This window comes from Etheostoma spectabile, chromosome 1 (assembly GCF_008692095.1).
Source record: "Etheostoma spectabile isolate EspeVRDwgs_2016 chromosome 1, UIUC_Espe_1.0, whole genome shotgun sequence".
NCBI classification, from domain to species: Eukaryota; Metazoa; Chordata; class Actinopteri; order Perciformes; family Percidae; genus Etheostoma; species Etheostoma spectabile.
The window spans coordinates 7,205,928-7,219,453 of NC_045733.1; the positions used below are offsets into that span (position 1 = coordinate 7,205,928).

The following is a 13,526-nucleotide window of genomic DNA, read 5'->3' on the forward strand; positions in this document are numbered from 1 at the left end:
CATTCCATACTTATGGAATGCTAAATACTATTTTGGCCTTTACTCATTTAAGCCTTATAAACTCAATACTTTACTATGTAATGTAATAACGTAGATATTTATTTGGCTAAACTGCCAGGTCTGTAAGCCTGTCTCAGTTCTCTGCTCCAGTGTAGTATAAGTAAACACAATAAGTCGGGTGTAAAATAGGTGTAATAAGGCAGCCTTTGTTCCACACAGCAACGTTTTTGTTTTCCTCCCGACAATGCACACTTAGCTGTCAAATCCTGCTTCTTATTGTGAAAGTAGAACAGAAAGGCCTTTCATCATTTAACCATGTCGTGCTTATTAAATGGGTATTAGTATACCTAATTATGCCTACCCACAGAGAGCTCCACTTTAGATCGGAGAATGTGTTTCTCTGTACAGAGGAGGTGAGACTGATGGCTTTTCTTTTTTTCCTGTGCTCCATGTCATCCTGCAGAAAAAAGCTCAGACACAACAGGCTAGAGAGTTTCACACAAAGAGTATAAAGGAAAAAGCTGTTCACCTTAGAGGGTTGTTCTCAGCAGACAGCTCTGCTGTTCTCAAGGTGACTATGTCAGGCTTGGCGTGTGACCCTACCCTGACTGTGTGTGTGTGTGGTGTGTGTGGTGTGTGTGTGTGTGTGTGTGTGTGTGTGTGTGTGTGTGTGTGTGTGGTGTGTGTGTGTGTGTGTGTGTGTGTGTGTGTGTGTGTGTGTGTGTGTGTGTGTGTGTGTGTGTGTGTGTGTGTGTGTGTGTGTGTGTGTGTGTGTTCACAAGTTTTGCATGCAGCTAATTTGCTCCCTCGTCATTTTGTACAACACAATTCTTTTTTTTACACTATATATAACTACATGCAGTTAATTATGTCTTAATTCAATGACTTTTTTTAAAATCAAGGTGAACTTAAAGCGACTATAATACATTTTTATAATAATATTTCAAATGACAATATGAAAACAATTTGACAATGTGACAGGGGTTACTCGAGCCTCTCTTTTTAAGACAACTCAGAAAAGTGTCCAAGGCTGGGATGCTCAACTTCTACTGGGCTGTGATAGAGATTACTCTTGCTTTCTTCATCACTGTATGGTGGGGTAACTGCTCAGTGGATGATAAGTCTGCACGGGACAGGGTAGTCAGGTCAGCATCAAGAATAATTTGGCGGGACCTCCCTAAGATCTGTGACATTTACAACACCCGTCTACTCAAAATTGGACTGAAAATACTCAAAGACCCCTGCTAATTCCCTTTTTACCCCTCTGCCATCAGGCAGAAGGCTAGAAAGTATCAGATCTAGATCTACCCGTTTTTCAATTAGCACTTACCCGCAGGCTGTAAAGGCCCTCAAGTCTCATCAACAAATCTTACTGTATCTTCCTCCTCCTCAGGGTCACTAAATTCACTAGCACTTTGTCTATCTATTTGTTTGTTTAACGTTACTGTTTTGGTTCACTCTTACTGCTCTCATAGCGTTCTAGCGTTTTAGCCAACCTGATCTCACAGAATTCCGTGAAATGAACACTAGGGTTGGACATCGAGAACCAATTCCTACTTGGAATCATTTAAAAAATTATGATTCCAGTAGAATTGTTTCTTTAATGGAATTGTTTGGAGGATTTAGTTTCAAATCGGATCATCAGATCCAAATTTAATATGCTGTTTGTCAGTATGTTTTGGTTTCCGTAGCGGCAGGCGCTTGTTGTGTTGCAGCAATGGAGCACAGTAAGCAGCGCTCTAGTGTGGCTTTATTTTACATTGACAAAGCACTGTAAAACTGCAACCCACTATTGAATCAAAACAAAACCTTCCTCTTATTTGTAAAATAAGAACATGACCCGTTTCAACTCCACCCCTCAAAGAATCAGAATCAAGAATCGATAAGAACCGAAATCAAAATAAAGAATCGGAATTGGAATCAGAATCGTTTAAATCCAACAATGCCCAACTAATGAACACGGCCCCTCAACTCAAAATCTGTGGCAGTTTCACAGAATCACAAAAAAATCTGTGATGGGCCCACGGAAGACTTCCATGAAATAAACACGGCCCCTTAAGTTAAGAAAAAGGTTGTGGGTGGGCTTAGGAAAGTTTAGGAAAAGAAGACGATCCCCAGTCTCCCAGGTGAAAGTCCTGTGTTTGACCTATTCACCACCCCAACCAAACTTCTTACGCGGATTTTCGGGCTTTCATACTACTCGCTACCATTGTCACTCCTAATGCTAAGTCACCTTCTCATTGACTTTACATTGGCATTTTTTTTCCCTGGAGGCCACACAGACTTTTCACATGTTTTGTGCCACCACCATGTAATGCGGTGAACAATTTGTGATCATTTCACAGATTTTTGCGAGACCAGGCTGGTCTTAGCCTTAGTTGTATCTAGGTGTACTTATAGAACTGGCAAAAAGACTTAATGATGTGTGTTTTAGTAGTGAGGAGTCAACGTATCTTATTTACCCCAAAGGCAGCACGCATAAGGCCTGTTCTAAAACAGCTTATAAAATAAGCATCATAGCCCAAGATTTACATTGTTGTCACGTATCTTCTTAATTATAATAGACAGATTTATGCGAAAGGGCTGCTGCTTTGCAAGAAAGCTTTGCTTTAACTGCTGTTTCTGCCCCGTGTGCTTTTAATTACCAGCAGTCCTCGTAGAAGAGAAGTGTGTGTTCTTGTGGTGGCACTGTGTGGGTTTCTCTGCTCCACCCATCCCAAACAGCCTGCTCCAACTCAACAGCCAGATGTTATAGCAGGACTTATACTAGTGTAATACAAATATACACAACTCCTGGTACACAATTTTTGATTCCTGTAGAGCAATTGGGGAAACAGATTAGACATGACAAACTTTCTCACTGACCCAACCTCAGTGTTTATCCATATAACCTTGGGATTATCTCTTGTCTATACTTCTCTTTTTTGAGTGTGTAGGCTTTAAAGGTGTAGACAGTGGTCACCCTCTCTGAAGATGACCCCACATACAGAGCCTCATACAGCTCGCCCGCACATCAACTGTCACTCAAAATATCCCCAAGATAACATTGAGAATTAAAGCACGCATTACAAACAGCTGTGTGTTCCTCATCTTGCACTCAAAATCTCACACTGTCACTTGTTTGGCATGTCATACCACCTGCGTTTCCCCCAAGCATGCCGACACTTCCAAGAGTAACTAACTCAACACTGAGTTAAAATTTCTAGCTGAAACATTTTGGGACCTGTCACAAAGAAAATCTTAACTCAAGTACGTAGACCAAAAATGAGGACTGGCCTTGAATTAAAAAGAGAGATAAGAATATAGACACAGTCTTTCCTTTAAAATAATATTTGGAGGAATCTTTTTGGTCAAACAGATGGTAAAAATTGTTAGCACAGTATATGATTTTCTTAAAGCCACCAATAGGTGTTAAATGCATGACTGTGTCAGCTATTTCAGGAATCTTAAGGTTATGATGTATTTAATTACCTGAGCTTAAGTAGTGGGAAATAGTAGCTGAATAGAAAGATTAAAGTCCGTGTTAAAGACTTTTTTTTCTCAAAGTGTGTGACATGAGTGCTCATCTTCCCTGTTTTCCTTTTCCATCATCGCTGCCTGTCCTTTGTTTTCCAGGGTGGCTCACTACGAAGGGCGTTCCCCCCGTCAGGTGACCAGTGTCACTCATGCGAGAGACGTGTTTATATGGTGGAGAGGGTCTGTGCCGAGGGGGTCTACTTCCACAGAGAGTGTTTCCGCTGCTCTACCTGCAGCTCTGCCCTGCGACAGGGAGCACATGCCTTTGACTCTGAACAGGGTACGTGTTATCCCATATCAGCTCTTCATCAGTATTAAATCCGCATTTTACTAAAACAAAAGGAGCAAAGTTCAGTGTTTATTTGGCTACTTTGTACTGACAGTTCTTGTGATCGTGCAGGAAAATTGTACTGCAAACTTCATTTTGAGAAACGCAGCAGCGGGACAAATCTACAGAGGACTTTTTCTGGACGCTCAGTGAGTACTTTGCATTTCCAACAGTATCCATCTGATCCTAGCAATATTTACTGTAAGATGTTTAACTCCTCTGTCCTCTGTCTTAGAATCGTTCTGGAGGTGGAGTTCAGGAGCGATGTGCTGATGACAGACAGAGCTCAGAGTCCAGCAGCACAGCAGACCTGCATAGTCAACCCTCAGCAGGTACCTTCAGCTCGTTCATGAGGAAACACCTGAGCTGGCCCCTGAGTGTGACTCGCGCTGTGTGTAACACCCCTTGGTATCTGTCCCATTGTGTGCGTGGTACAGCACAGGCCCTCACCGGCCACCTCAGGGACAATGCCCAGGACTATGCGTTACTGTATGAGCTACTGAGCATGAGCTTACCCTTGCTGCTTGTCTTACAAGAGGTACTGCTGCAGATGTACACAGAGGCTGTGTCTGATGGGCCCAGCTGTCTACAGCCTCTGTTGCTGTGGCTGCAGGAGCATATTGGGCACAGGCTCATCTAGACGCTCAGTAGCCCTCAGCTGTTAATATTTGACTTCAAATGCTATTAAATCTGTGGCTGAGGTGCACATTAGCAGGAATTTTCTTGTCAAAATATAATTTGTAGCTGTGCACAAGCACCTTTTGTAATGTTTACTTGCCTTTTTATGATGATACTGCTCAGTGTCTTGGATGTACTGTACTTGTGCATCAGCCAAAGAAGAGACACTGTAGGTCGCTCATGCAATTTGTTGCAGTTTACTACAGGGGTTATTAAAAGCTGCACCAAATATGTTTGCAGTGGGTTTGATGTGGAAACTACATTATTTGTAAGGGTTAGAATAAGTTAAACAAATAAGGCAGTTAAAATGAAAATAAAACAGGCCACAGTCGGTGCGTTAAAGACTTGAGACTGCTGAAATCATCTTTGCTGTAAAAGTCTATCTTTTCCAAACTGTCTTGGAAAATGGATCCTGCAGTTAAAATAGCTCAACTCAGGTTATGAATGACTAACTTGATGCACTTTATCTTTGAGAACTGCCTTGTCGGCGCACCAGTAAACTGTCACATTATAAAACCCAGTTCTTGTGTTTAATAATGCTGGCCACCAGACAGGTTTTCTATTGACTATGCATATGTGCTCTCGCCATATGTGTTTTTGTTTGAATATATATATATAGTATATGTATTTTACGCAAACATGTCAATAATCTGCTCATTGTTTTTTTTATACTCTGACTCAGTTTACCTTCATTAAATGTTGTCATTGATTCTTGAATGGTTAACACCAAAGAAACTCAGTATTTAGTTCTACTTTGCTGCCATCTACTGTGGACTCAGAATGAAATGCCCCACCCCTTCGTTTTTGAACCTCCCTGTATACCATAACCGGCAGTTCCGTTTTAAATTGATTTGATGATGTTTTAAGTTATGAAATATTTTTTGATTTACTGTTGACAATAGAAGCTGGTGAGCATGCTGTGATGTGTTTGATTGTGCTTGCCTTTCTTGCCATAATTTTAAAGCATGTTGTTGGAAGACAAGTTGCTACCCATTTAGATACACTATCTAATGATGCCTATGAAGCACTTTCAGAGTTTCACACTTTTTTGTTTGTTTATAAACTATTTGAAAATTATATTTGCAAAGGCTTCAGGCATTATTTTATGTGTTTACAGCATGATGTGCTGGATATGCAAGATGATTTTTGTGTTTTGTTGTCAGCTACCTAATATTTCATGTTAGATTACTGAATTTGCAACATGTAATACTAGCTATTATTTTTTAAATACCAAAGAACTTTTTCTCATCACTGACTGGACTTTTGTAACATTTATCTGTAAGGCAAGACGACAATCATCAACATGTGTTATGTTGCCAGCATACAAATATCGTCTTCATTCTGAATGTCAGTATTTTGTTTTGTTTTTATAAACATTTTCTATTTTTGTGCTTTCAGCTGTACTTGTGTCTGTATGTTCTTTGTGTTTTAGATCATGTTTCTCTTTTCCTCTCGTTCAGCTGAAGCCTTTTATGAAGTGAGTGAGCCAGCAGGATGGTTAAGAGAAATGACATTTTGAAGGTGATCACCTGCATGGTCACGTTGTGATGTGGCTGCAAATACTGACGATAAATAACTGACCCAAAGTGTCTCATATGACTTAACAACATTGCTGAAGTGATTGAAGAGCTTTGTTTGTGTGATGCAGAGTTTTGACTAAACTAAAATTACGACTAATGAATGGCCTCAGTGTCTCTCATTGATCCTCCAGCTGTTGAATGAACTGGTACCAACTAAGTCTGGTTCAAGACCTCTGAACTGCTGCCTCCATTTCCTATTTTTATCAGTTTTTCAAATAATATAGATAACTAAATTGTAAATCAATTTTTTTTAGACCCTTAACCTATATATAATAATAAAATAGAATTTTATAATATAAATGTAGTATGTTTCAATGTTTTGCCAAATGAATAAGAGGCCTTTTATTTTACCTTTAGTGCCTGGAAATGTTTTTTTAAGACATGTTTGGTCATAACTTCCTCAAGTAAAGGTTTAAAAACTGCTTTTATTTGTAGAGACCTTTTTATATTGGTTGTCTGTGGTGTCTGTGGTTTTAGAGAATATGTTGTCTTTCAATTTCCTTGCGGGAGTCCTCCCAAAAAGGATTAATAAGGAGAAGTCTCTAAGAAGTCTAAGTCTGTGACAAGGGTGAGTAATTAATGAGCACATGATATTCCCCTTGTGGATAATAAAGTTCACCTTGACCTTGACCCATTTCCAAGACGTCTGACAATAGCGGCAAGGAACTACTTCGCATAACCTTCCATACAGAATATAGCAGCACTTATAGAAACCTTCTCTTTCAGTGTGTGCATTGACCCCTCTAACCTTATATTTTCATTGTGCAAAACCTTGTTTACAAAACACTTCTGTCTTGTTTTCCTCTGCCTCCTCTTAAGTAGTTTAAAAAGAAAAAATAGACTTAAGAAATTTCTGGTATACATGATTCTACTTGTGAAAATGTCCTTGTCTCTACAAGTTTATATTATGTTAAAACTTCTGTACTTTTCAAGATTGCTTTATTGTCATTTCACAGTACACTGTAGTTCGAAATTACGTGCAAAGTTCACAGCCTAAAAAATATAGCACAGAAACCATTAAAAACACCGTAGAAAATCGAGATATTAGCTATATAAATGAAAATGCTTTGACTGAATGTTGAAGGTTAATTACACTTTTGAAAAGAAACACCATTTAATAATAACAATACATCAGACTTTGACATCAGCGCTTTTGAGAGTTCTCAAACACGCTTTTCAAACTGTAAGATAAAAAAATAACAACAATGTAACACACACACTGACTGAATGGAATAAAGGCATGACTTACTAATCCATCACGGTGGATGAGCGTGATGAACTGTATTTCACACTCAGAAGTTTTTTAATTTAACAAAGTTGTCTAAGTCTAGGATGACGACACACGGGTGCATATTTTGAGTCATTTGGGCTTTTAATGGTTAGTAGAGAACAACATTTTAACCAGAAGTTTCTGTTCATACACCAAAAACTCTACTTCTTCACGCTCCACAACATCCAACAAACTGACACTAAACTTTGCTAATGAATCACTCCTTGATGCAGCGTTGTTTCTATGTTAGCTCTAAACTTCCAAATATATTGGTGCATCTGTGTTGTTCTTCTAATGCTCCTCTTGTCCCATTTCCCTCAAATCAACCCAACTAAATAAAATCCAAAAATGTGACGGGCTAAATATCTTAACATTTAATATAATTTAATATGTGTATCTCACAATGTATCAGTGAATCTACATACTGTAGATTTTCAAATCTGTAAATGTTGAGGACAACACACCCTCAGGGTCTTACACAGTAAAGTTTATGAGCTAAAGACATTTGGTCATTTATACAATTAAAATAAAAGACTGCTCTCTTCTGAGAAATAAACGTTACACCTCAAAGATCCTTAACAATTTCAAGATACACATCAATATTCTATTAATAAGCTTTATAAATCCCGCTTTCAGTTAATCAGTTTTAACTCGACCTAAAACTGTACAGTCAGAGTGTGCGTGTCTAGTTATACACAGATTTTCAATGTTTGTTTCCTGTTTTTCATTCAGAAGCTGCCACACAAGGGAGGTGTTACTTCACCCAGAGAGGGCTAAGAATTTAGGAATAATCAAAATTCTTCATGACGTAGTTGTATATAATTGTTTATAATTAATGCTGACTTCTTGAAAGTGTGTTATAAATGTTTTTCTTGTGTCTTTGAATGATTGCTAAATTGCTTTTTGTGCGACAGTGTTTCTCAATAAATGAATGTGTTGTTACTGACGTCTGACTTTTTTATCAGATATGAAAGACTTCAATATTTTGAATGAATTAGGCATTTTATTGCCTGTAATCTACAAATGCAATTATATATTTAAAAAAAAAAATCACGTCTGTTTGTCTGGAACTGGTTTCTGCCTGGTTAAAGCTATAGTGAGTAGGGTCTGTCGCCCCTATGAGGAATTCTCAGTAATGACACCCCCCCTCCCCCCACCACTACCACTACCACTACCACCACCACCTCCTTCACCCAGTTTCTATAGCGTTTATCCGGTCAAGTCAAGGAGGACATGGAGGACTTAATGAAATAAATTCTTACTGAGCTTGACCAACATAACTCTCCCTCTCAATTAACAAAAAAAACAAACAAAGCTACTTTACTTTAAAGCAAATGTTCATAGACCTACAAACTATATAAAGTATTATGTTACAGTTCCACAAAGACCTGAAAATAGCTGTGAAGAACCATTGTTGTTTTCTGGCCATAGGTTCATGATAGCACCATTTAGCTTGTGAATACCCCCACATTGCTTTCAGTGAGCAGATAATGACCTCTGTGTCTTTGCGTTATTATCCCTTGTATAACTGGACTAAAATCTAGTTATAAAATACAATTTCCCTGTGTCCTGTGCCTGTCTCTTTAGTCCTGAAGGTCTAACATTTTAAAATGAAAACACTCTCCTGTGTGGTGAAGAATGCACTTAGAGCTGGGAGGGTTAGGCCTCTGTATTGACTTTAGAAAATTGATCACTAAAAAAAGATTACTTTCGTAATACATATTGGGCAATTGTACTTCAGAGTAGGACTACTGCAACCTAAGTTCTCCAAAGAGAAGAAAGAACCGCAATTTGACTCAGAGTTTGATGCCGGCACTTTTTGGAATTAAATCATTTCAGCTTAATTCATTTAGGATCCTACTGGCCTCAGGGTAAAAGTTCCTCCCGAGCCTCTCAGTGCTGTCCTGGTGTATTGGACCTTCTACCTGACCTCAACAGGGAGGAAAGGCTGTTACCTGGGTGCTTTGGATCTTTAAAGGTCCCATAGCATGAAAATTTCCCTTTATGAGTTTTTTTTAACATTAATATGAGTTCCCCCAGCCTACATATTGTCCCCCAGTGGCTAGAAATAGTGTAAACCAGGCCCTGGGTATCCTGCTTTACCTTTGAGAAATGCTCAGATGGGCCGGTCTGAAATCTTGCCCTATATGACATAAGGGGCAAGTTTACCTCCCCTTTCTCTGCTTTGCTGACCAGAGAATTTGGCCCACCCATGAGAGAGAAACATCATGGCTATTGAACAAGCAAAGTGGCAGTTGGTCAGACTCCGAAATGGCACGTACTAAGGAATGCTCATTGTGGGACTGGCTCTAGTGGCTGTTATTCTGCACCAAGGCTGAATTTTGGATACAGATACAGTATTATGGGACCACTAAGGTCTATATAAAAGCATCCAAAGAGAACCATGTAATGGGACCTTTAATGATTCTCCAAGCCTTTTTCTTGCAACACCTGGTGTAAATATCATTTAGGCAGCGTGGGGCACCGCCTATACTGTGTTCAGCAAAACAAACCTCTTTTTACAAGGACTTGCGGCCCTGTTCAATGCAGTTTCCGGACCAGGCAGTGATGTTTCCTGTCAGGACGTTTTCAATGATGCATCTTGTTGTGCTGACACCAGCAAGTCAGGCCCTGTATTTCGTTCAGGTAGCGCTGTTCATTGTTGTCTGTGATCACAATCTCCACAACTGTGTCGCAAACTTGATGATGGTGTAGGAGTCCAAAGTGGCAAAAGAGAGTGGAAGAGGTGTGTGGACACCCTCAGCACCTAAGGGTCTGTCTGTCAGGAAGTCAATGATCCACATGCACAGTGAGGTTTAAACCCAGCTCCTTGAGCTTTGTGACGAGCTGGAGGGAACTATGGTGTACTTTATTTTATAAGGCTTCTCTCACCTTATTCATTAATGGGTAATTTAAAAACACATTCTCCTGATATTCATGAGTATAAAGACATCCAGTGTTGTCATTAGCAGCAATATTTATCGGATTACTTGCTGGGCAAGATATTTAAAGGAGCTCACATTAGATACTTTATTTAAGTCATGTTTTTGTAAATATGTTTGTCATCCCAACCTACAAAAACAGCAACATGATGGACAGACAATCACTTTATATTTCACTAATTTTGAGAGAGAATTTATTATACAAAACTGGTGATCTGACTAATTTCTGACAGAATGCTGGCAGTCATGAAGGCACATAATATTTCTCTTTTTAGTCTACCCCACAGACCTGTAGTGCAGTGATGTGAAGTGTGATTTTATAAAACACAGTCCTGCAGAATCCGACATCCCTGCACTTTACTGTGTTCATCTCTTGTGGAGTGTCATCTGTTTACTGACCTCTTGTAATGTTTTCATTTTCTTTTTTTTATCATGCAATGACCTTTCTTTAAATGCAAAAAGAGCAGAATAGAAAACAAGTTTTACGGTAGCAATGATTAGCATTCAAGCAACAGAGCAATCAGAGTCTGAGATTGCATTGAAATTACAGAAGCTGTGAAAGTTGATGAAAAAGATTGAAAAGCTGGGATGAGATGAATCTAAAAATATAATGTCATTATTTTAGCACTTTCACGTTAATCATCCTGTTAAACAGTCAAACACAAATCTCTTGCCAGGATGCTGAAGTGAATAATCTATATTCTATTCGAACATTTACATTTACATTTCCTCTAAGACAAAAATGAGAAAAACAGAACAAACAGACGTTTATTCATTTCATTTAAGGTTATTTTTGTAGCCCATACTTACAACACTTGATCATAAGGCTCATTAAGAAGGCTTTATATTGTGCAAATGAACAAACACCTGTTGCTCTCACAGGTTTTCTTGTGTTTCTCTATGTTTTTACCCTTGCTGCATCTCATGTCGCTTAAATTGCCTCCTTGCGGCCTCCACTTGCCTCCCTTACTTGCGTCATAGTCCCTCCCACCAAGGAGGCACGGGAGAAATGCAAGGAAATCATGGGAGATGAGAGGAACTGAGCAAATGTGTTTTAGCGGGATGAGACATCCTTTCCTCTGAAGTGTTACATGAATCCGTCAGCTGTTTGGGCCGAGTTAGGAACTCCTTCAGGTTCACGGCTTTCGGGAAGGCTGCTCTTGTGTGTCCTCACCTATAACTCATTGATTCTCCCTCCTCAAAACCCACTCCTCGGGGCAGAAATCTTTGAGATAGCCTTCACCGAAGAGGGACAGAACCACTTCCGATTCAACCGAGAACCGAGGAGTCGAGAAGCTATCAAATAAGTGACATGACAGCCAATGTCCCTCCCATCGAGGAGGCACGGGAGAGACACAAGGAAATCATGGGAGAAGAGAAAAACCAAGCAAGTGTGTTTTTAGCCGGATGACATGTCCTTTCCTCTGCAGTGTCACATGAATTCATCAGCTGTCAGCTAGCTATACGGCTTCCGGGAAGGCTGCTCTCATGTATACTTGGCTAAAGCTCCTCGATGATCTCTCCTGGAGGCTCGAGGAGCCATCAAATTAGGGTGATGTGTTGCTGTGTTTCTGTTTCTGTGGGCACGGACACTCCTCTGCTCTTTCCTGGCTCCTATTTGCTGCTGATCATCCACACCTGCCTTCCATCAAGTTCATAAAGCTATATCAACAGCGGCCATTCAGCCACTCATAGCCAGATCTTCAGTTAGCTTCCGTGGTAGTTTCACCTCAGGCCGTTTCTTGTTCCAAGTAGGCCTGTTAGCCTACTTACTTTTACTTTTCAAGTGTTTTTGTGTCTGATCTAAACCCATTCTTGTATGCTTCAGGATTACTCTCCTCTGGCCATCTGCTTCCACCTGCATCCCCACAGCTATACTGCAGAAAACCACTTCAATCGCTGCTCACTCATCTGCCTTGCTTCAGCATCTCCAGCCATTACCCCTTCCTGCCAACCCAGTGGGTCTGCCAGCAGCCTTCTCGCTCATCCCACCTTCAATCCCCTTTGTCCCTTACAATGTAATCCTTTGTTAATTCATCAACTTCTGAGTCTGCGTTTGAAATCTGTATGAAATCACAACAGCAGCTTTATGCCATAAAAGAAAACATGGTAAAAAAAAGAATGCCAGTAAGAACAGGCTCCACTCATAACAGAGCATCATGTAAACAAGCTCCCTGTTTCACATTGACAAATGTAAGAAAAGGACTAATGGGAGCAGATGTTATTCTATATTTTATAAGCCTCAAAAAACATACCACTCAGATTGAATCTGACCATCTAATACTAAATAACAAAACAGAGAAATACATTTAGGGCCCCTCTCTCTTGGCATGTTCCTGTCATGAAGGACAGTGCGTGGCGCTTTTCACATATTATCCCATTTTAATTCTTGCCCAGCTAACAATTTATGGTTCCCAGAACATTCTGGCAACTTTAGTTTTTGGTTGCAGGAATGTTCCCTGAAGGTTAGGTTTTGGTTCCCATGGAAAGTTTTCTTGATGTTCAGGGAACGTTAGTTTTTAATTGCATCGAACGTTCCCAGAATATTCCCCTAACATTGCAACCTTTTGGGAAGGTTCCCCTAACATTCATTTTGTACATTCCCCTAACCTTAAAAAACTTTAACAACAATGGTACCAATTTTATTATTACTTTAAAGGTCCCATGACATGGTGCTCTTTGGATGCTTTTATATATACCTTGGTGGTCCCCTAATACCATATCTCATGTCTCTTTCCCAAAATCAGCCTTGGTGCAGAATTACAACCACTAGAGCCAGTTCCACAATGAGCTTTCCTTAGGACGTGCCATTTCTGAGTTTGTGGCTTTTGAGAAAGAGAGAGGGGGGGGCAAGGTGGAGGCTGGGGGCGTGGCCTTGACTAACTGCCACTTTGCTCGTTTGAAAGCCATGATGTCTCTCTCTCATGGGTGGGCCAAATTCAGGTAACCTTGCCCCTTATGACATCATAATGGGCAGAGTCCAGATCAGCCCATCTGAGCTTTTTTTCCCCTCAAAGGCAGAGCAGAATACCCAGGGCTCGGTTTACACCTATCACCATTTCTAGCCACCCCCGGGTGGGACCATAGGCAGGCTGGGAAACTCATATTAACGTTAAAAAACCTCATAAAGAGAAATTGTCAAGCCATGGGACCTTTAAACATGAGTGCATGAGCTGGAATGAATGAACAGGCAAACTTGATGGGATTTAAAA

General features: G+C 40.0%; 1 protein-coding gene and 1 long non-coding RNA gene across 12 annotated transcripts in view; one reads left to right on the plus strand and one right to left on the minus strand.

Moving 5' to 3' along the window:
• The window catches only part of mical2a (microtubule associated monooxygenase, calponin and LIM domain containing 2a), a 40,795-nt gene extending 32,500 nt beyond the window's left edge, over positions 1-8,295 (plus strand). For 3 of the 11 annotated variants that reach the window (XM_032514263.1, XM_032514278.1, XM_032514333.1), the window contains 4 exons: positions 464-571; positions 3,616-3,796; positions 3,917-3,993; positions 4,080-6,199. In XM_032514263.1, coding sequence (XP_032370154.1) covers positions 464-571; positions 3,616-3,796; positions 3,917-3,993; positions 4,080-4,484 — 771 coding nt within the window. In that variant the 3' untranslated portion in view covers positions 4,485-6,199. Of the gene's footprint in view, positions 1-463; positions 572-3,615; positions 3,797-3,916; positions 3,994-4,079; positions 6,201-8,104 lie in introns of those variants that run through there. The other 8 variants (XM_032514285.1, XM_032514342.1, XR_004331762.1 and 5 more) reach the window with 7 other exon arrangements.
• On the minus strand, positions 6,481-6,849 carry LOC116688359 (uncharacterized). The gene is made up of 2 exons (XR_004331767.1): positions 6,734-6,849; positions 6,481-6,541 (listed from the first exon to the last, which is right to left on the minus strand). It is a non-coding gene; the product is annotated as an uncharacterized LOC116688359 (long non-coding RNA).
• Positions 8,296-13,526: the final 5,231 nt, after the last annotated feature.